Source organism: Geotrypetes seraphini, chromosome 6 (assembly GCF_902459505.1).
Source record: "Geotrypetes seraphini chromosome 6, aGeoSer1.1, whole genome shotgun sequence".
NCBI lineage: Eukaryota > Metazoa > Chordata > Amphibia > Gymnophiona > Dermophiidae > Geotrypetes > Geotrypetes seraphini.
In genome coordinates, this window is record NC_047089.1 from 32,052,641 (window position 1) to 32,073,325 (window position 20,685).

The 20,685-nt window shown below is 39.9% G+C and overlaps 1 protein-coding gene across 1 annotated transcript in view; it reads left to right on the top strand.

Moving 5' to 3' along the window:
• Positions 1 to 20,685, top strand: part of CNTN5 (contactin 5) — a 1,460,727-nt gene that overhangs the window by 1,346,739 nt on the left and 93,303 nt on the right. The window contains 1 exon segment of the mRNA XM_033947995.1: positions 6,764 to 6,922. Coding sequence (XP_033803886.1) covers positions 6,764 to 6,922 — 159 coding nt within the window.

Sequence of the window (20,685 nt, forward strand, 5' to 3'; positions counted from 1 at the left end):
GAAGAGTAAGCGGGAGTGGGAAGAGGTTATAGCAGCATGCGCGGAATACGCGTGTGCGTGCTATATAAAAAAAATTTTTACAGACATGCTTTGGACCCGCGCATGCGTGCTATACACGCATGCGCATTATATGCGTGAAAATACGGTATATATAAATGATTTGTAGAGTAGAAGACTACGCTTGTTTGTGCGCAGCATTTTGTTGTGTTTTGTCGCAATTCCTAAGTTTGTGGCTTTCCGCAGTACCGGCCCCCGGAAGAAGTTCATTTCACGACCAAAACACGGCCCGTATTGGGTCTATGCCACAATTTACATACTGTGTTTGTTTGAGTTATTGGATATTTTGGGATCCTTTTACTAAGGTGCGCATTAGCGTTTAGCGCGCGCTCAAACGGCTAGCACGCCTTAGTAAAAGGACCCCTTTAATTTCCTGCACCTTGTTCAAATAAAGTTTTTTTTTTATCAGTTTTTGTTTTTTTGCTTTCTGGTTTGTAGTTACCGTATCCAAAGACAGTCCACCACAGATCATTTTACAAACTATTGATTGAATTCAAAGTTTCAAAATAGGTTTTCCCAAGTCAAGACGCTTGTACGGCAAAGATTAACTGCATTGTAATGTTGAATTGGGGGTAGGCATTTTCCTCACACAGAATGGCTTCTACAGACTGTGCATTTCTTTCTTTCTTTCAATTTGGTATTCTCATATGGAAAAAGATCCTGAACAATGACAAAGCCCCGAGGAGAAAAGCTTCTCTAGGCTACATTACAGCTAGGCACAAAATGTAATGAGATTTCCGTGAAATGAGTGACATCGGTGAACTACTTAGGTCCCCACTAGTTGTCATACATTTGTTACAATTTAGATTGTTGTCCCTTATTAATCTTCTTGTTAAACTGAAAAAAAAGAAGGCCACTACTGTTAGGAAAAGCTTATAGGTGGTGACTGTGCAAGCAGAGAACATTTATGAAAAATAATAGAGTCCGTGTAACTATGGATGCATTCAAAATATTTTAGAAAGCTTACACACAGTTTGCATAATGAGGTAAAGATGGCCCGAATTCTTGATTGCTGGTATTGAGCAGTCCTAAACTCAAAATATATTATCCATAAAAGGGTAATTCTATAATTGGGTGACAGAATTTACATATCACTTATAACACAGTAATTGTTGAAAGGATGGACTGTTGCCAACACCTTATTCTGTACCTTTTGCAATTCTGGCAATGAATGCATGCATTTCAAGATTGGGGTCAGCTCCCTATTTTAATTGTGCCATTTTACCTTCCAGGTGCGTCTTGATGATCTCACAATAAGGTCACCATTGTGCAGCTGGAAACCTCCATTTGCAATGAACTAGAAGCCATGCTGAGGTCTATATCTCTTTTTCTGTTTTTAACCTTTTGGAAATGAAGTTATCTATGCAATATATATATATATTTTTTCACGACGGCAGATAAAGGCCAAATGGCCCATCTAAGTCTGCCCATCCACAGTAACCATTATCTTTTTCTCTCTCTGAGAATGCCTATCCCAGGCTTTCTTGAATTCAGACACAGTCTCTGTCTCCACCACCTCTTCTAGGAGACTGTTCCATGCATCTACCACCCTTTCCGTAAAAAAGTATTTCCTTAGATTACTCCGTAGCCTATCACCTCTTAATTTCATCCTATGCCCTCTTATTGCAGAGTTTCCTTTCAAATGAAAGAGACTCGACTCATGCACATTTATATTACGTAGGCATTTAAACGTCTCTATCATATCTCCCCTCTCCCGCCTTTCCTCCAAAGTATACAGATTGAGATCTTTAAGTCTGTCCTCATATGCCTTATCACAAAGACCACGCACCTTTTTAGTAGCCTTCCTAAGGACCGACTCTATCCTTTTTATATCTTTTTGAAGGTGCGGCCTCCAGAATTGTACACAATATTCTAAATGAGGTCTCACAATTTCATAAAACAGGCCTTACATGCAAAGAAAGCTTCATAAAATTGCTCCCAGAATGTAACTAATTTTCCTATAACCCAGACCCTGCTTTAACCTCCCAGCTGCTGCAGTAGACAGGCGTCTTAGACTGGAATCAGGGTTTTGTGACTTGTACCTAAACTGTGAACACACTAGAATTTACAGTGTAAATAAAAGCTTTACTGGTATATACTTATATAGTACAGGAGAGAGAGTGAGGAGTCATGGCTTTCATCCATATCTCCCATCAACTAGGAGGAATCCAGAGAGAAATTAAGCTGCATCGACATTTTGAGGAATTGACTGTCCAGTTACCATGGAGACAATAATGAAACAAACACTAGGGCTTAAAGACCTGAGCAATTCTGGTCACCTCATCTCAAAAAAATATAGCAGAACTAGAGAAGGTACAGAGAAGGGCAACCAAAATAATTAAGGGAATGGAACAACTTTCATATGAGGAAAGGCTAAAGAAGTTAGGGGTCTTCAGATTGGAGAAGAAACAGTTGAGAGGAGAAATGATAGAGGCCTATAAAATCCTGATTGGAGTGGAAAGGGTAAATGTGAATCGATTGTTTATTCTCTCAAAAAGTACAAAGTCTAGAGAACATGCTATACCAACTCTATTCTCTTAAAATCTTGAAACACAAGAGTACCGTAATTATGTACCATAGACAATCCTACAAACTAGGAGGAAAATGCCTCAGATCCCCAACTAGAAAGGGGATCTGTTAAGATATTAGCCAATGTGCTGTGAACTGGCAGTTTCTAGGTTCAGCTTGAAAGATAAGTAGCTGTTACCTTTACAAACTATTTATTAGTGACTGTGTCTAAAGCAAAGCTATTCTTTAAATTAAGCTAATGTCTTAATACACTATTTTGAAGACTTAAAAGAACTCATAACATTGTGCAAGGAGGTTTTTTTTATAAGCCAGTGAGGTGTTTACCCTTTATAGTCTTTCAGCAAGATTTATTCTGGCTGAAGACGGGGATCTGAGGCTTTTTCCTCCTTGTTTGTAGGATTGTCTATGATACATAATTACTCTTGTGTTTCAAGATTTTAGGAGAATAGAGTTGGTATTTTTTTGTGTGGATTGAACAGAACCTTCACTCCTGTATTTTTTTGGTAGAAATATTTTTTTCACCCAATGTATATTTTTGTTAAATTTGCATTTTAATTGTGTATGTAACGATTGTGAATGTCTAGCCCAATGGATGGAGCAGAATATGATTGTTACAAATAAAAGCTCTGGAATTCATTGCTGGAAGATGTGATTTAAGCATTTAGCAGAGCCGGGTTTAAAAAAGGGTTTTGAACGCATTTTGGGAGGAAAAGTTATTATTACAAGGTAAATCTGGGTAAAGCAACTTTTTATTTCTGGTGGTAAGTAGCATGGAATCTTGCTATTTGGGGGGGATTCTGCCAGATACTTGTAGCCTAGATTAGCCACTGTTGGACCTCTTCTCCACCCTCCCTGCCTCATATGTACATGCCCCTTCCCTTCCCCTGTACCTCTTTAAATTTCCCGGCACTAACTTGCCGCCCATGTCGGCATCAGCTCTCCCTTTGACATCACTTCCTGAACTTAGCACCCAGAAGTGACATCAGAGGGAGAACTAGAGCTGGCACAAGCAGCAGGCTGGAGTTCTGCTCATGTTGGCGAACAGCTAGAGATACGGTGGGAGGGAAGTGAAGGTGTGCAAGCTTTCGTACACTCGGATACAGTATTCATCTACACTACCTCCACTAGGAGGTTGCCCATGAATTCATCACTCTTTCTATGAAGAAGTATTTCCTCAGATTATTCCTGAATCTAAACCTTTTTTACCTTCATCCTATGCCCCTTCATTCCAGAGTTTCCTTTCAATCGAAAGAGACTCGGCTCATGTGCATTTATGTCACATAAGTATTTAAATGTCTCTATCGTATCTACCCTCTCTCACCTTTCCTCTGAAGTATACATATTGAGATCTTTAAGTCTGTCCCCATATGCTTTACGACAAATACCATTGACCATTTTAGAAGCCATCCTCAAGACCACCCTGTTTATATCTTCTTAAGGTATGGTCTCCAAAATTATGCATAATGAAGACGTGGGGATGGAACTATACACGTCAACCAGGGATGACCAAGTAGATGGATATTTGTTTCAAAATAAGTAATTTTTTTTTTTTAAATAAATCTTTATTAATTTTCAATTCAAGAATAGTGCAATGAAATATACATACAATTAACTTCAGAACAGCACTTAACAACCAAGCAAAGAATACTACAAAATAGTTTTCAACCCCCTCCCTCCCTCCCACCCTAACTCAAGAACAAAGTGCATTAAATTATGCATACTAGTTATTTCATAAAACAGCACTTACACTTAATCAATGAATATAACAAAATATATTTACCTCCCCCTCTCCCCACGGATGTGCAAATCAAATGGAAATGAATCCAACTAATCAGGGTTAATAAAATTCATCAATGGACCCGATATTAATTGTTTATTATGACACGATATTTCTGAGTTCATTTTTTCATATTTATAACATAAACATAAAGATTCCCACCAAAAGGGAAAATTAAGTCTGTCCCAATTGTTCCAGTTTTTAGTAATAATTTGCATGGCTATCCCAGTCATAATGATAAAGAGTCTATTTTTATACCTTTCTAATGGGGGTTTAATCAATAATATTAAGTATTTATTAAAAGTTAATAAAGCAGTTTTTGACTCAAATATTGATTGCAGACATTGATTGATTGATTGCAGTCCGTGTTTCAGCTTATGAAAGCCTTCCTTAAGGGTATATAGACATCTGCCCAGTAGATGACAGATGTGTACATTCGGTGGTAACTTGTAGACCGAATTACATTAAACCCCCGCGAGTTCGTGAATCGCGGACTCAGTAATTCACGGTATTTTCCGACCGCCACTTCCTTGTGCTAAAGTCATAGTTACGCCAATCAGGAGCTGCTTTGACATGCTATCTGGCTTGACTTTAGTGCCAGGAAGAGGCGGTTGGAAAATACCGCAAATGATTTTCAGCACCCGCCGGCGCCCCAGCTGCCCTCTCCTGCCTTAGATCAGCCCCTTAAACCGCATTTGCGGTTTTTCAAAATTTGCGGGGGTTCCTGGAACGGAACTCCCATGAATTTCGGGGGAGTACTGTAATCCAAAGTTCAGGTGCAATAACACAAAAGATAACAGCCCTCATGGAACCAAGCATTAAGGCATTTTTCCTTTTCTTTGCTCTCCAAAATTGTACACAATATTCTAATTGTGGTCTCACCAGAGTCTTATTCACAAGCAGAATCACACTAAAAATATAACGAAGATGCAGTGCAGTGCTAGAAAAATCCAGCTACCCTGCCTCCTCAATGGAAAGCATTCCCATGTCCCCTGTTGGCCCTCAAATGGCTCAAGGCAGCTGTAAAAAAAAAAAAAAAAAAAAAATCAGACCTTAATAAGCACATTCTAAATAGTTGTGGATAGTAAAGATCATACCACAGTCTTTCCCATGTACCAATTATATCTAGCTTTGTATAGGATGTTCGTTCATTTACAGACAGGTAGGTGCAAATTTTAGCATATATACACTCACCTTTACTGATCCTGGTTTAGCATTTGCTCTGGGGCCTTAAAGTATAACATGTTATTTTTTGCATACACTAAGGGCTTGATTCTCTATAGTGCGCACCAAAGTGAGGTGGAGGTAGGCGCACTACCGCCACCTAACTAGCCAATAGCAGTGCACATAAAAAAAAATAAAAAATAGCCACCCTGTACTAACATGCCTACCTCATGCCTATCTTGGGCGCACAGCGATGCCTAAGCACACGTAAGGCAGGCAGAAGCACGGTTTGCGATGGAAGTTGCTTTACGTGTGCTTAGGCATCGCTATGGACCTCCGGACACGCGAGGTAGGCGTCTGAAATGTAGGCCTCCAACACGCTGGCCTCCATTTCATGCGCCTATACAAAACTGTAGGTGCAATTCTACAACATATGCCTAGTGGTTGATTGACAACCACGCGCCGGCATGCCTACATTAGGGTGCACTATAGAGAATCGGGATCTAAATGACCTTTGCATGCACATTAATGTTTAATGCCTAGGTCTTTATAATGCAGTACAAATGAAACACCCTGGCATGAACGCAAGTCAATAAATATTGGACAGGAACAAAAACACTGTGGAGACGACAATATCCAAGATGCAGGTCTTTATTGAAAATACAGTCAATCAATCCACGTGACGAGATGTCAAGGACCCAAAAAATGGGGACTAAGCACCCAACACAGTCCTTGTTTTGACAATCCTGTCTTCCTCAGGGGTCCTATGGATAATAAAATGATTAATGGAGCATGTCCTAAAATGGTGTGTGGTTTATCTCGTCACGTGGATTGACTGTATTTTTCAAAAAAGACCTGCATCTTGGACATCGTCAATCTCCACAGCGTTTTTGTTCCTGTCTTGGTTGACCTTTGGATCTGTGGGGAATATTAAGGGTCAATTTTTGTTTGTTTGCAGTCAATAAATATCAGCATTTGCTCATTAATATCAACATTTGCTCATGAGTGTTCTCAGTGCTTAAGCTTGTGCTTTTGGCACAACAGCAGCAATGAAATTTCATGAAGAATACTCCCCCATAGAGAATAGACATCATAAGCAGGCCTGATCTGCAATCTTTTTTTAACGATATACACTAACTTGTGAATATCTAATGTGTTAAAAATGTATTTTTCGTCTGTTCCGTGCCCTGGTGTTTACGCCATTTTATTATATTGTGTATGGTGTTCTATTTATAGGCCCACCTGGGTCCCCTGGCGTGGTGATAGTGGAGGAAATTACAGAAAGCACAGCCACCCTCTCCTGGAGCCCTGGGGCTGACAATCACAGTCCTATCACCTCCTACAACTTGCAAGCCCGCAGTCCATTTTCACTTGGTTGGCAGACTGTTAAAACAGGTATGAAATGCTTTCAAAATGTTTGGAACAAGAAGCTTGATTGTTCAATTAAAGGTCAAAAGGAAAGAGAAAACATGCAAAGGGGCAGTTATTAAGTATGTTGAAGGTCCATAATTTATAGAAATCTGAAATAATGATACTATTTGGTAAAAGGTTATATACGAAGTACCTCACTTTTTACCAAATTGCAATAAGAAGTGGCCTTAGGGTGCTAAGGCCATTTTTCCACACAGATAAAATGGCTGCTTTTTCAAATTTTTTTTATATGTCTACTCTCTACCCTAACCCACGCCCAGTGCTAAAAAATAAAATCTATTTTTTAGCCCATAGGCAGTACACGCCGATCACATAATTGCCGTGGGACTCCTGAGCATACCTTACAGTAAGGCCTTTTTCACTTTTTGGCGCTAGCTATATGACAGTTTGAGGATATGCAATTCTGGGTTTTTTTAGCTGTTTCTTTTTTGTTGTAATGTGTGTCAAGAGCAGGCAAGCGGGGGCATGGCTAGGGCAGGTCTGGGGGCAGGACTAGGGCATTATAGGGCGGGGATGGGCGGAACTGGGCAGGCCTGGGGCAGGTCTAGGGTTCCAGATTTTCCAATTGGAATATCTGGCAACCATAAATTTATTGAATGGCACATTAAGTGACAGTTTTTAACATACCCAATCTTTTTTTTTTTTCATGACTGATACTACAAAATATTTTGAACAAGTTTTATATGGTGCAGCCCCTACTTATCTGGCTAATAGTTTTTCCATAGCTACGCACAAATGCAGTAGAAAAACTCATGCTCTGTTCCATTTCCCTTCTGTAAAAGCAAGAAATTCCTAAATCACTCTTTAACATCTCAGGCGGCTTCTCATGAAAAAGAATTTCGATCATTGTTGCTCACAGCTGTTTGCAGACATTTTAGAAAACATCTAAAAACCTATCTTTTCTCCAAATACCTGACTAGCTGATTCATTCAAAATATACAATTATGTTTAATGTTTATAATCTTTTCTAAACCGCGTAGAACGTTTTGGTAACGCGGTCTATAAGTATAATGTTATGTTATATTCTTCCTCCCCTAATCCCACTATCCTGGAATTCTTCGAGACCTGACACTACCAGATCCGCCCACAAACTCAAACTATCTTTCCCCTCGTTAAAAGGCGTCATGTATGCAGGGAAAATAGGGAAATCCCTTTTCTTCAAATTCACTGAGCTTTGGAATAACCTCCCTGCCCAGCTGTGGAACCCAGGCTCATTCCAATTCTCCGAAAGCTTCTGAAAACCTGGCTTTTTTCCAAAACGTAAAGCTATCTATTTAAAATGTAAAGCTAGCTATCCACTTCATAACCTCTAATTCTTATTATGTCCTTCCCTCATTTATTGAATTACCTGTAAACCGTGTCGAGCTCTATCTTTATGGAGATGATGTGGTATACAAACTTAATGTTTAGTTTAGTTTAGTTATGTTATGTTGATCCCTTCTTGTACCTCAGTTTTCTAATGTTTTTGAAATGCAGGAATGGACTGACTCTACAGGCAACTGAGCAGTGCCTGAGGGTCCAGAGAAGCTGGGAGGCCCAGCACTTCTCACCAGTTGTCTGCTGCCAAACTTGCGGCCTGTTCTTTACTTGTTCCACCCCTTCCAATCCAATTTCCTACTCGGCGACAGACAGCTGGCGGGAAGCACTGTGACTGCTATTTTACTGCAGAAACAGTTGGGGTGGGGGAGGCCCAGACCCCTGTCAGTTCGCCCTGTTGAAAATTCATCAGAATGGGAGGAAAGTTGTCAAGCTGTGTTAAGGCTTTAAGTTGTGTTATTTTCCCCTTAATACAACTGAAAGGGATCTAACGCAACTTGTCTTGCCTTATCATGGTGATATTTCGGTCACCACAGGTTCCATCACAAAGAGATACAAAGTAAGCAAATGCATGTAAAGCAGCTCATTACTATGCAAAGACCATGTGCACATTGCAAGTCATGTTGTGAGCATGAAATGACAGCAAAGGAACCCCAGCCAAAAAGTTCAAAATTGAGACCTGTTACTCATGGACTACATCTTAAAGGGGCTGCCAGTGCTGTTACTGATAATCCCCTGATCCTTAGTCAAATCTGCCTGCTTAACAATCCAGAAGAATACCAAATAATCCCTCACATGTACCTGGCTAATACGCGTATATTATATTCTTAAATGGTCAATATATGTAGTCTTTTTCTTTATCATATGCTCAGAGATATGAAGCTCCTGGGAAACTTGTCCCCCCAATCATTGCATATGAGAACATAGTAATTACACCCACGTGTCTTTGTAGCGAGTCTTGTTGAAGAAATAAGGTCAAGACTTAAGCACTTATCTTAAAGATGTTTACAGGGTGTCGACGCGGTGATGTTTCGTTGGCTTTTCTATCTTGGGACCCCAGCTTTGGAACAAACTTCCAAACTATTTGCGCACTGAAACCTCCTTAGAAAAATTTAAAAGAATCTTAGATCAGACAATCCTTTTGACTCTCCTATTTCATTTTAGATCAGGTCTTACCTAAACAATTACTCTTAGACTAAGTCTTCATAAAAAAAAAATTTTTTTTTTCTTTCTCTTTAATACCTCTCCTAAAGTTGTTCTTCCCTAACTGTTATTTTATTTTTAATTGTTTATTTTAAATCATATGCAATTTAACCTTTCATTCCTTACGTATCTTTAATGTAACTATGGATAAAACTGTATGTTTATGGTTTTAAACTGTTTTATTTGTGTGTCCCCAAATTATTATTGTTATCCGCATTGAAAATACTTGATATTGCGTTTAAATCAGAATCTCAATAAACTTGAAACTTGAAATCTTCCATTTCCGATGCCAAAATACATTTACATTTAGAAGGATGCAACACAGAATACCGTACCGTAAGTTAAATTCTGAAAAACGGAAATCATGAAGATTGCTTACTTTATCTCATCCCCCCACCCCCACCCCCACACACACACTTTGTAATAGATTTTGAGTCCTTAATTTCCGCTTGATATTTCCATCCTTCCATACACTAACATCTGTAGAGTGTATTCAATTGAAAGTGGCAGGGTTTGGGGGAACTGGAAAAGAGATTCTATTTAGGACACCTTAGCCCTCTTCAGGATCACATCTTATTCAGGTATTGTTGAATGTGGTTTAGCAGGGATTTATGTTATCTGCTTTACACAAACTCAGGGTCATGGACTTCCATGGAGAAGTATAATGACATCTCTTCTCTACAGGATGTTCTATGTCAACGATAATAAGTAACTGTATCTATAATGATGATGACACTACGTAATTAGGGCAGACTAATGGCAGTTGTATCTCATCTCAACCTATTATAGAAATCAGTAGGAAACTACTCTTTCCAAATTATCTCTTTAACACATGTAGTAAGGCAATGAACATTTTCCTGCTTAATGAAAGACATTAACAACACTGAACATGAAACACTCAAATTCATCTTTGCTAGGCTGAGTGGCTAGGAAGGCAGATTGCTCCGTCTACCCTTCCTGTTTTGCTAGGCCTTCATTGAAATCCTTTATCCCATAATCTCTATTATCTGTGTCAAATTGCAAAATCCTTCTTAAAACCCTCTGCAGGGTTATCTGTATGATCCGGTGGAGGGGCTGCCAGCAAACGCCCTTCACATAATGTCTCTCATTCCATAATGTGACAGCTGTGCTATCTGCTCGTTTAATCGCTCAAGAGCCAGGGCCGCCCTCCTACATTAAGACGATCGTAAAGTCCTCCAATCCATCCCTGTAAGTACTGTTTGTTTTGGTATATTTGATGGTGAATGTGATATAAGGGGACACCAGTAATGTACAGCGGATGTGTTCTATTTTTGCATGATTATTTTAAAAGTCTACGGCTACAGGTTACGTTTCTAATATATGTAGCCAAGTTTTAAATGATGCATATAGTCATGATGTTTTATCACTGACATGTTTTTACTTCTTTTTTTTCCAGGCTGATGGAGGTCTAATGAAAAAAACAAAAAAACAAATTCCAAGTAAAAGTAAAATCCCAACCCCTTGATTTATTTTTTTCAAATCTTTGCATAATAATTGTATGCGTGTGTGTGTGTGATTTCACATGGCATGGTGTCTTTTCAGCATGCTTATAATCCTTATGGATTACTGTCTTCATTCCATGCACATAAGTCTAGACAGCAGACCTCATGGTCTCACTAACTCAAGATTAATGCAAGGCGCTGAAAGGCCTACACAGAGCTGTAGATTTTGATATTTATAGACAGCCCTTGCTCAGAAGAGCTTACTTGGACAGACAGACATGAAATATAGAGTTGGGGATGCAGAACCCAAGGTGAGAGGAATTAGCTGTGGTGGAGACTGCTTGGGAGAATCCACAATACATCCAAGGGTTTTGGGATTGCAGGGCCTGAAAGGCCAATTAATTCTGTGGATCTGGCATTTTTCCCCTCCTCCAACTCCCTGGAGTTCGGGATGAGCCTGTCTGAATCTAAACAAGCCCAGCTAGGATTGCAAAAGAGTGTTTTGGACTATATGAACTGCTATGTGTAGGCATGATTTTGTTTTTTACTTTTATAGCTATATAACAACATGGTGAAAAAGAAGAAGACCTCCAAGATCCCCAGATTCAATAGCCCAGGAAAGGAAGGAATAGAACTGAACTGTACCCCCACCTTCACCCTGTCCCCTCACCCTTGAGGAAGAAGCTCAGGATGTCATTTATTATTTTTCTACAAACACGGTTTATTTTTATTTTTTCTATTTCTAGTTTGTGTTATCGGTTCTAGCATTACTTATTTATCAGAGTTGTATTATGAGTAATCTTGAAAAGGACTTGGGTGTACTAGTGGACACAACAATGAAATCATCAGCGCAATGTGCAGCGGCCTCGAAGAAAGTTAACAGAATGCTGGGCATCATTAAGAAGGGAATTACAACCAGGACGAAGGAGGTCATCATGCCATTGTATCGTGCAATGGTGCACCCGCATCTGGAGTACTGCGTCCAATATTGATCGCCGTACCTCAAGAAAGACATGGCGATACTTGAGAAGGTCTAGAGAAGAGCTACGAAAATGATAATTGGTATGGAGGACTGTTCATACACTAACAGGCTGGACAAGCTGGGGCTCTTCTCCCTGGAAAAGAGGAGGCTTAGGGGAGACATGATAGAAACTTTCAAGATCATGAAGGGCATGGAGAAGGTAGACAAGGATAGATTCTTCAAACAACGGGGAACCACAAACACAAGAGGGCACTCGGAGAAACTTGAAGGGGACAAGTTTAAAACCAATGCCAGGAGGTTCTTCTTCACACAGAGGGTTGTGGACACATGGAATGCGCTCCCGGAGGAAGTGGTCGGGCAGAGTACACTACGGGGATTCAAAGAGGGATTGGATGGATTCCTGAAGGATAGGAGGATTGAGGTATACAGATAGGGGTAGATATCAGCATGGAAAGAGTATAGATAAAAACAAGGGGGCTATAGGGCTAAATCATGATTACCTGACAGGTCATGGACCTGATGGGCCGCCGCGGTTGCGGACTGCTGGGTGCGATGGACCTTTGGTCTGACCTAGCAGAGGCAAATTCTTATGTATGTGAATGAAAAGCATGAAAATTAAATGCAAGTGGAGAACTTCTTAATGAGTGATGTGTGTGTATATTAATTCACTGTTCGTCATGCAAAGCCTAAGGACTAGTGGCAGCCCCCTCCCCCTCCCAATTAACCATAAGCATAGCCTTACCGGGTTAGACCAATGGTCCATCAAGCCCAGTAGCCCATTCTCACGGTGGCCAATCCAGGTCACTAGTACCTGGTCAAAACCCAAGGAGTAGCAATATTCCATGCTACCGATCCAGGGCAAGCAGTGGCTTCCCCTATGTCTTTCTCAATAACAGACTATGGACTTTTTCTCCAGGAACTTGTCCAAACCTTTCTTAAAACCAGCTACGCTATCTGCTCTTACCACAACCTCTGGCAACACGTTCCAGATGCTACATACTTCACTTCTTTCTACCTTGTCCAGTGGCTATGGCTACAACAATCGCCAAAATAAACTGCCCAACCGCCGCAGGAGGGCCGGAGCCACCCAGGAGGCATCCCCTCCCCCCCTGTGTAAATTGTAGGCACAAATCCCATGCTTAAATTTATGCACATGCAAGGGTGTTTTGAAAAGTCTGGGGGAAAAAAAAAAGCAAGTTAAACAATGTAGTTTCCATCGAGGGCTATACACATAGTCCACCGAGTTTCCAATTTTTTTCGTAAGCTATTTTTCCTGCAATACAAAAAAACTGGAAACTCACTGAATTGTGTATAGCCTTCAATGGAGACTACATTGTTTAACGTGCTTTTTTAGCAAGCTTTTCAAACCAACCTTGTAAATTTAAATTAAAACCAACTAATGCTAATTGCTGTGACAATTTCCTGTCCCATTATCACAGAGATAGTTCCTTCAGCATCAACAGATTAGATGGGGATAAAAGAGGACAGTGCTAAAGGAGACTGGAAAATTCTTGTAGTCGCCTAAGAATTATCGCAACACTTTAATTCCCTATCAATACATCTAAACTGAAAAATTATTTGGTATTCAAAATGTACCATTTTCTAAAACCATTTTCAAATGCCAATTAGTCAAGCTGCGATAATACATGTGCACATGGTTAACACTGGTGCATGATAAATGTATTATCACACACTAATTGCAAATGTTATGCATATGTACAATTATCACAATTTTTTATTAATTATTTACCATCCTGTAAACTAAGTGCAATGCAGACATGTAGATTCAGGCAAAACAGCTAACTGGTCAGGCAATGATTAGTAGAGCTCACTAAAAAAACAGTCTTCGCACATTACTATATTTAATTCAACTACATCTCAACCTTGGCAAACTTTCCTCAGAGAGTATCAGCAGGCAAGTAGCATTGTACAGTCAATGTGGAATCTATCAAGCTTTCTTCTTTTTTTAAAAAAAAAAAGCTCTGCCTGATATTCAGTCATCATGGCCGGTCTTTTGTTTACACGTTGGCCATGGCAGTAAAAAAAAAAAACAACTGGAAATTCAAAACGGATATCTAAATTGAGAGAGCCTTGAAAATCTATACAGAGCAGTGAGCACCACTACCATCCAGAAAGCAGCTTTATTTAGTCAACTATCCAGATAGCTATTTTTTCTGTCCTAACTCCCCCTCCCCCCACTTTACTAAGCCGCAATAGAGGAACATAAGAATAGCCTTATTGGGTTAGACCAATGGTCCATCAATTCCAGTAGCCTGTTCTCATGGTGGTGAATCCAAGGTCACTAGTACCTGGTCAAAACCGAAGGAGTAGCAACATTCCAGCACCTCAAAGAATAGCAAGACTCCAGAATCCCAATGAGAGCGACATTCCAGAGCTGAGATTGTGATGTCATAATGCCTCATTCCACAGTGCCTCAGAGCCAACCTCATCAATGTTGTTACAATGGCTTAAATGCCCTATACTTGCCTCACGTAAGAACATAAAAATGGCCTTACTGGGTCAGACCATGGTCCATCAAGCCACGTAGCCCATTCTCACGGTGGCCAATCCAGGTCCCTAGTACATGGCCAAAACCCAAAGAGTAGCAACATTCCATGCTACCAATCCAGGGCAAGCAGATGCTTCCCCCCACGTCTTAATCAGACTATGGACTTTTCCTCCAGGAATTTGTCCAAACCTTTCTTAAAATCAGCTACGCTATCCGCTTTTACCACAACCTCTGGCAATTCTCCCAACACTGCTCTGATGTTTATAGGAATTCTATGAGCGTCGGAGCAGCGTTAGAGCATTTAGTGCTCCGAGCCATGGTAGAAACCTCTACTGCATCTTAGTAAATGGAAGGGGGGGGAGTTATTTGGATAATTATCCAGTTAACTGAATATCACTGCTCCCTAGATAACCGACAGCTTTGCCCTATCTCTATTATCCTATGGTTAGCATCATCAGGAAGGGGGCATTGGTCTTGTTCTTCTAACCAATGCCCCCTTCCTGATGATGCTAACGCAAAACTCGAGTCGAAGGGAGGCTTTTTGATATCATGAACACGGGGGCTATTAAGGGTGATAGTGGAAATTGATACAAGCGCAGGAAACTACATTCTACCACCTTCTTATTCCATCCTAAAGATAAGTGGTTCATTGATTACATTCTTGTGAACACTTAAAGCTATGTATATAATGTTTGTGAAGTCTGGATGAGGGACGTTTGACAGTGCTATAATGGTCCCTTTATACAACTGGCACTTTTTGCACTTATCGGTTGGTGACTGAGCACTTCATTAGCATTCATTGCACTTTATTAGCACTCGCTGCAGTTTACATATACATTTTTTAATTGTTTTATCAATAGTGTGCAATTATCAACTTGTGAGGTATTTTTAGCATTCATATTTTAACACAAGTATTATATCTACTAACTCCTTAGTATTTTGAGATATGATTGAAGTCTACAAAATTCTGAGTAGAGTAGAACGGGTAAAAGTGGATCAATTTTTCACTCCGTCAAAAATTACAAAGACTAGGGCAGGGGTGCCCAATAGGTCGATCGCGATCGACGGGTAGCTCGCCAAGGCAAAGTGAGTCGATCACCCAGGATTCACTTTGCCTTGGCGATCTATCAGGCCGATCAGTCTTCCTCTCCCCGACGTCAATTCTGTCATCGGAGAGGTAGTTCGGGCCAGCCAATCGCTGCCTGGCTGGGCGGAACTTCCTCTCCGACGGCAGAATTGACGTCGGGGAGAGGAATGCTGGTCGGCCCGAAGCAGGGAGAGCATGGGGCGGCGGCGGCTTTGGGGCCTGTTATCCATTGGTGGCGGTTTGGGTCCTGTTCCCCGATGGCAGTGGCTTGGGGAAGGGCAGGGAGAAAGAAAGAAAGAAAGGGGGCAGGCAGGGAGACAGAAGGAAAGAAGAGAAACAGAAAAAAAGAAAGGGGGCATGAAGAGAGAAAGAAAGAAAGGTCAGGGAGAGAGGAAGAAGAAGTTGGGGGAGGGAATGAGGTGTGGAGGAGAGGAAGCATACAGGCTGAAAGAAAGATTGGATGCACAGTCAGAAGAAGAAAGTGCAACCAGAGACTCATGAAATCACCAGACAAGGTAGGAAAAATGATTTTATTTTAAATTTAGTGATCAAAATGTGTCTGAATTTATATCTGCTGTCTATATTTTACAATATGGTCCCCTTTTACTAAACCGCAATAGTGGCTTTTAGCGCAGGGAACATGCATATGAGCGTCGAGAGCAGCGCTGGGCATTCAGCGCAGCTCCCTGCGCTAAAAACTGCTATTGTGGTTTAGTAAAAAGGGAGGGGGTGGGTATTTGTCTATTTTTGTATGGTTGTTACTGAGGTGACAGTGCATTGAGTCATTCAAGTTTATTCAAGTTTCAAGTTTATTCAAGATATTTGATTGAACGCTTTTCCAAATTACAAAGCGTTGTACAAAAGGTAAAAATATGATTTTTAAAGAAATCACAATATACATAATATATTAATCAGACCTACAGGGTAATTGACTTTTAAAACCACAGGAAACAGTAGGATAGAGGGGTAGAAATACAATTTTTTGAAGAAAAAGTACATAAAAGGGAAGTACAATAGGTGTGTGGGGGGAAGAGTATTAATGACAGAAGAAGGATCAAAGGAAAAGGCTGTTAGTGATCTAGTTTTAGGGGAAGATAGAATCTTAAGGTATTACAGCTGCAATGAACTTTATTGTTATTTTTTTTTTTCAGTTAAAGGCTTCTTTAAAAAGAAGACACTTTAAGCTACTTTTAAATTTTTGCAAGTCTGGTTCGAGTCTTAAGTATAATGGAAGAGAATTCCAAGTCATTGGAGCTGTTACAGAAAAAATAGTAGCACGGCGTGTTCTGATAATTTTTAAGGAGGGAACATTAAGGGTAAACTGGGAGGATGATCTAAGAACTCTTGATGAACTATATGGAATCAGGAGCCTGTCTATAAATGCTGGTGTGTTGGTCTTTATTGTTTTGAAGACTAAAAGGGCTATTTTATATGTAATCCTATATGTTATTGGCAACCAGTGAGCTTTTTTCAGCAAAGGTGTAACGTGGTCAAATTTTTTTGAACCTGAAATTATTTTTATTGCTGTGTTTTGTATAATTTGAAGACGCCTTATGTCCTTAAGATATGCCCCTTTTAATAAGGAATTACAATAATCTAGTTTTGATATTACTAGGGAGTGAACTAGTGTGTTAAGGGATAATTTATCGAGGAGGGGGACAAGTGATCGAATCATCCTCAACCTATAGAAACAATTTTTGACCAATTAACTGATGTGTAAACGAAACGTAAGTTTATTATCTATTAAAACTCCCAAAATTTTTGTACTATTAGTTTGATTAAGTGGCTTGTTGTCGATTAAGACTGGGTTAATAAGTTGTGCCCCTTCTTTCCCTGAAAAGAACACAGTAGTTGTTTTGCTTTGACCTCTTTGAAAAAACCCCGGAATAGGAATGATAATTAACAATTCTATGCGTACAATGTGCGTTGTATTTTTTTTTTATTTTATTGTTGGTAGATCATTTTGACTTGGTCGTTTTAAAAGTAGCTCGTGAGTCAAAAAAGTGTAGGCACCCCTGGACTAGGGGATACTCGATGAAACTGCATGGAAATACTTTTACAACCAATAGGAGGAAATATTTTTTCACTCACAGAATAGTTAAGCTCTGGAACACATTGCCAGAGGTTGTGGTAAAAGCGGATAGCGTAGCTGGTTTTAAAAAAGGTTTGGTCAAGTTCCTGGAGGAAAAGTCCATAGTCTGTTATTGAGAAAGACATGGGAGAAGCCATTGCTTGCCCTGGATCGGTAGCATGGAATATTGCTACTCCTTGGGTTTTGGCCAGGTACTAGTGACCTGGATTGGCCACCGTGAGAACAGGCTACTGGGCTTGATGGACCATTGGTCTAACCCAGTAAGGCTATTCTTATGTTCTTATGTTCAAAATTTAAATTTATTAAAAAAAAAAAAAAAAAATAGAAACAAAACAAAAATCCTCCATTGGAATAGATTCTATGAGAGCATTACACAAACCTGATGAGTACTGTCAGCACATAATTTATATTCTTTTAAAAATATTTATTGGATATGATTTTATTTAATTTTTACACAAAATATCATACAACTGACTTGTAGCATGGTGGCTTCCTTTCCCCGGGGTCCTGGTGCGGCTCTCCTCCCTCTTCGGCCGATGCCTCCGCCGTTCACCAGCGCCTCCCGGCTTCCGATTCAAGCCGGCCATCCTCCAGATGCATGTGCAAGACCTCAGCACTCCCCCTTCAAGCCAGCGCCGCTCCAACAACACGCGCACCACGTACAAGCACACAGGAGTCCTGCGTGCTTGTACGTGGTGCGCGTGTTGTTGGAGCGGTCGGTTTGACAGGGGAGTTCAGAGGTCCTGCACATGCGTCAGAAGGATGGCAGCCGGCTTGAATCAGAAGCCGGGAGGCGCTGGTGAACGGAAAAGGCATCGGCCGAAGAGGGAGGAGAGCCGCACGGGGACCCCGGGGAAAGGAAGCCACCACGCTACAAGGGCTGCAGCACCCACAGGCAGGCACCCCTGGGCCACCATAGTAAACTTTGATTGTGGAACGAATTGTTTCAGTTTTCATTGTGGCCTATGGGGACATGTGCTTTGATATATGAGTACTTTGAATTATGAGCATGTTTCTGGAACGAATTATGCTCGTAAACGAAGGTACCACTGTAATCTAAAATGCCGACAAAACCTTTTTCTGTCAGGTAATTTAAAGTGATCAATAATATACTCCCCCTCCTGTACAAAGCTGCATTAGCATTTTTAGCGTCCAAGCTGTTACCACCGCAGCCAGCGCTAAAAGCGCTAGTGCGACTTTGTAACGGAGGGGGATAATGAGGTATAAGGACAAACAATATCTTGTAGCAGGGACAACCTAACTTGAATATTATTCTTGCCTCAACTGGGAGCCAATGTAGCTTCTGATAGAATTTAGTTACATGATCAAATTTTTTCAAGTTGAAAATCAACCGAACAGCTATGTTCTGAATGATCTGCAACCTTTTGATATTCTTTTTATTGGAAGCTAGATAAATGATGTTACAATAATCCAGGGAACTCAAAATCAATGAATGTACCAGTAGTCTAAATGAGGAAGGATCAAAATATGTCCTAATCAATTGTAATTTCCACAGTATAAAATAATTTTCCTAACTAGTGCATTAATTGAACATCGAGTGACAGATTTTGGTCTAAATAAACCCCTAAAATTTTTATAACTGGCATAATAGAGTATGTAATGCTGTTCAACTTTATACTTTTCTCTGTGATCTTATTGGAAGGTGAGGCCAAGAAGATTTTAGTTTTGTCTGGGATGAGTTTGAGGAGTCCACTATCTAGATTATAGAAGAGATAAATTGTTGATAAACATAGACCCTCCATTATTTTTATAAAGAAAGGAATAGCTGCAATTGGACGATAATTGATAACGAGGGCTAAAGACTCTTTTGAATTCTTGATTATGGGTGTAATTAGCATATGGCCTAAATTTGCTGGAAATTCACCATTCTGCATTAATATTGTAATCCAGATCCACCATTTCTGCCTTCTTTCAGCACCTTGTATCTGTTAACGCTTTTTCTGTGCTACACTAAGGCACAGCAGTAATACATTTCTCCCTCCGTATTTGCGGTTTCGATTATTCATGGTTTTTAGTTTGCTGGCTCCTCCCCCCAAATTACATCAGCTTGCATAGAGAAATCGCTGATTCCAAGCATTTACAGAGAAAACCGCCAATTCCCAGCACTTTCTTCACCGTGTTTTGCCTCTCCTTCAGGAACAGGCCAGGTCTCCCGCCATGTTGTTCACGGCTTCACCATATTCACAATGGTTTGTAATAGAAAATCGCGAAGAACATATGAAAAAGTTATTTGCGGTTCTGTTAATTCCCTATCACAGCGAATATGGAGAGAGAAGTGTATTCAACATTCAGCACCATATATAGAATTCCCCCACGGCAATTTCTCCAAATGGGTTAGTTTTGCGCATAGTGAAATAGTTCATCAAAGCATTCAAAAATAATCGGCACTCAACTAACGACAACCCATCCACAGAAGTGGAGAAAAAAAGCCTTAAATACATAGAACAGCACTCACATTGAGTGCACATATGCTACAACTTAACATCAGCATAAAAAGCTCCACATGTTGAACAAACTTTAACTCAAAGTAAAGCAAACTGTCGTTTTGCATGCAGTATCATTTATCATTTATTAAACTTGATAAACCGCCTTAGTTGCAGCACAACTCAAGGTGGTTTACAATAAAATACTTCTCCACTCAAATTACTATTGTGAAACTCACTATCCACTTAATCTCATGCGCTGTCACGCAAATCTTCAATGCACTCTTGTAAGACAGTTCTTAAGGAATTTACCCAGGATCTCAAGTGCTCACAGCCATAGTATTGAAATAATTTTCAAAATCAATGGCCGATACCGTGAGCTATCATTGATCCCCCTTTTTTTAATATATATTATTATTTATGTCTGTATTACGTGCATTTTATTCATCTAATAACTTATTTTAGTATTTCCCATAAATAACTTATAAATATATGAATATAAAAATTTTTCTTTTAGTGTAAATTTACTTAGCTTTTTTATTTTGTTCTTTCTCTTTATTCTTTTATCATTCATCTGCCGTTATTTCTCCTCGATATTTTATCCTCACTTTTTAATTTATTTTCTTTTCC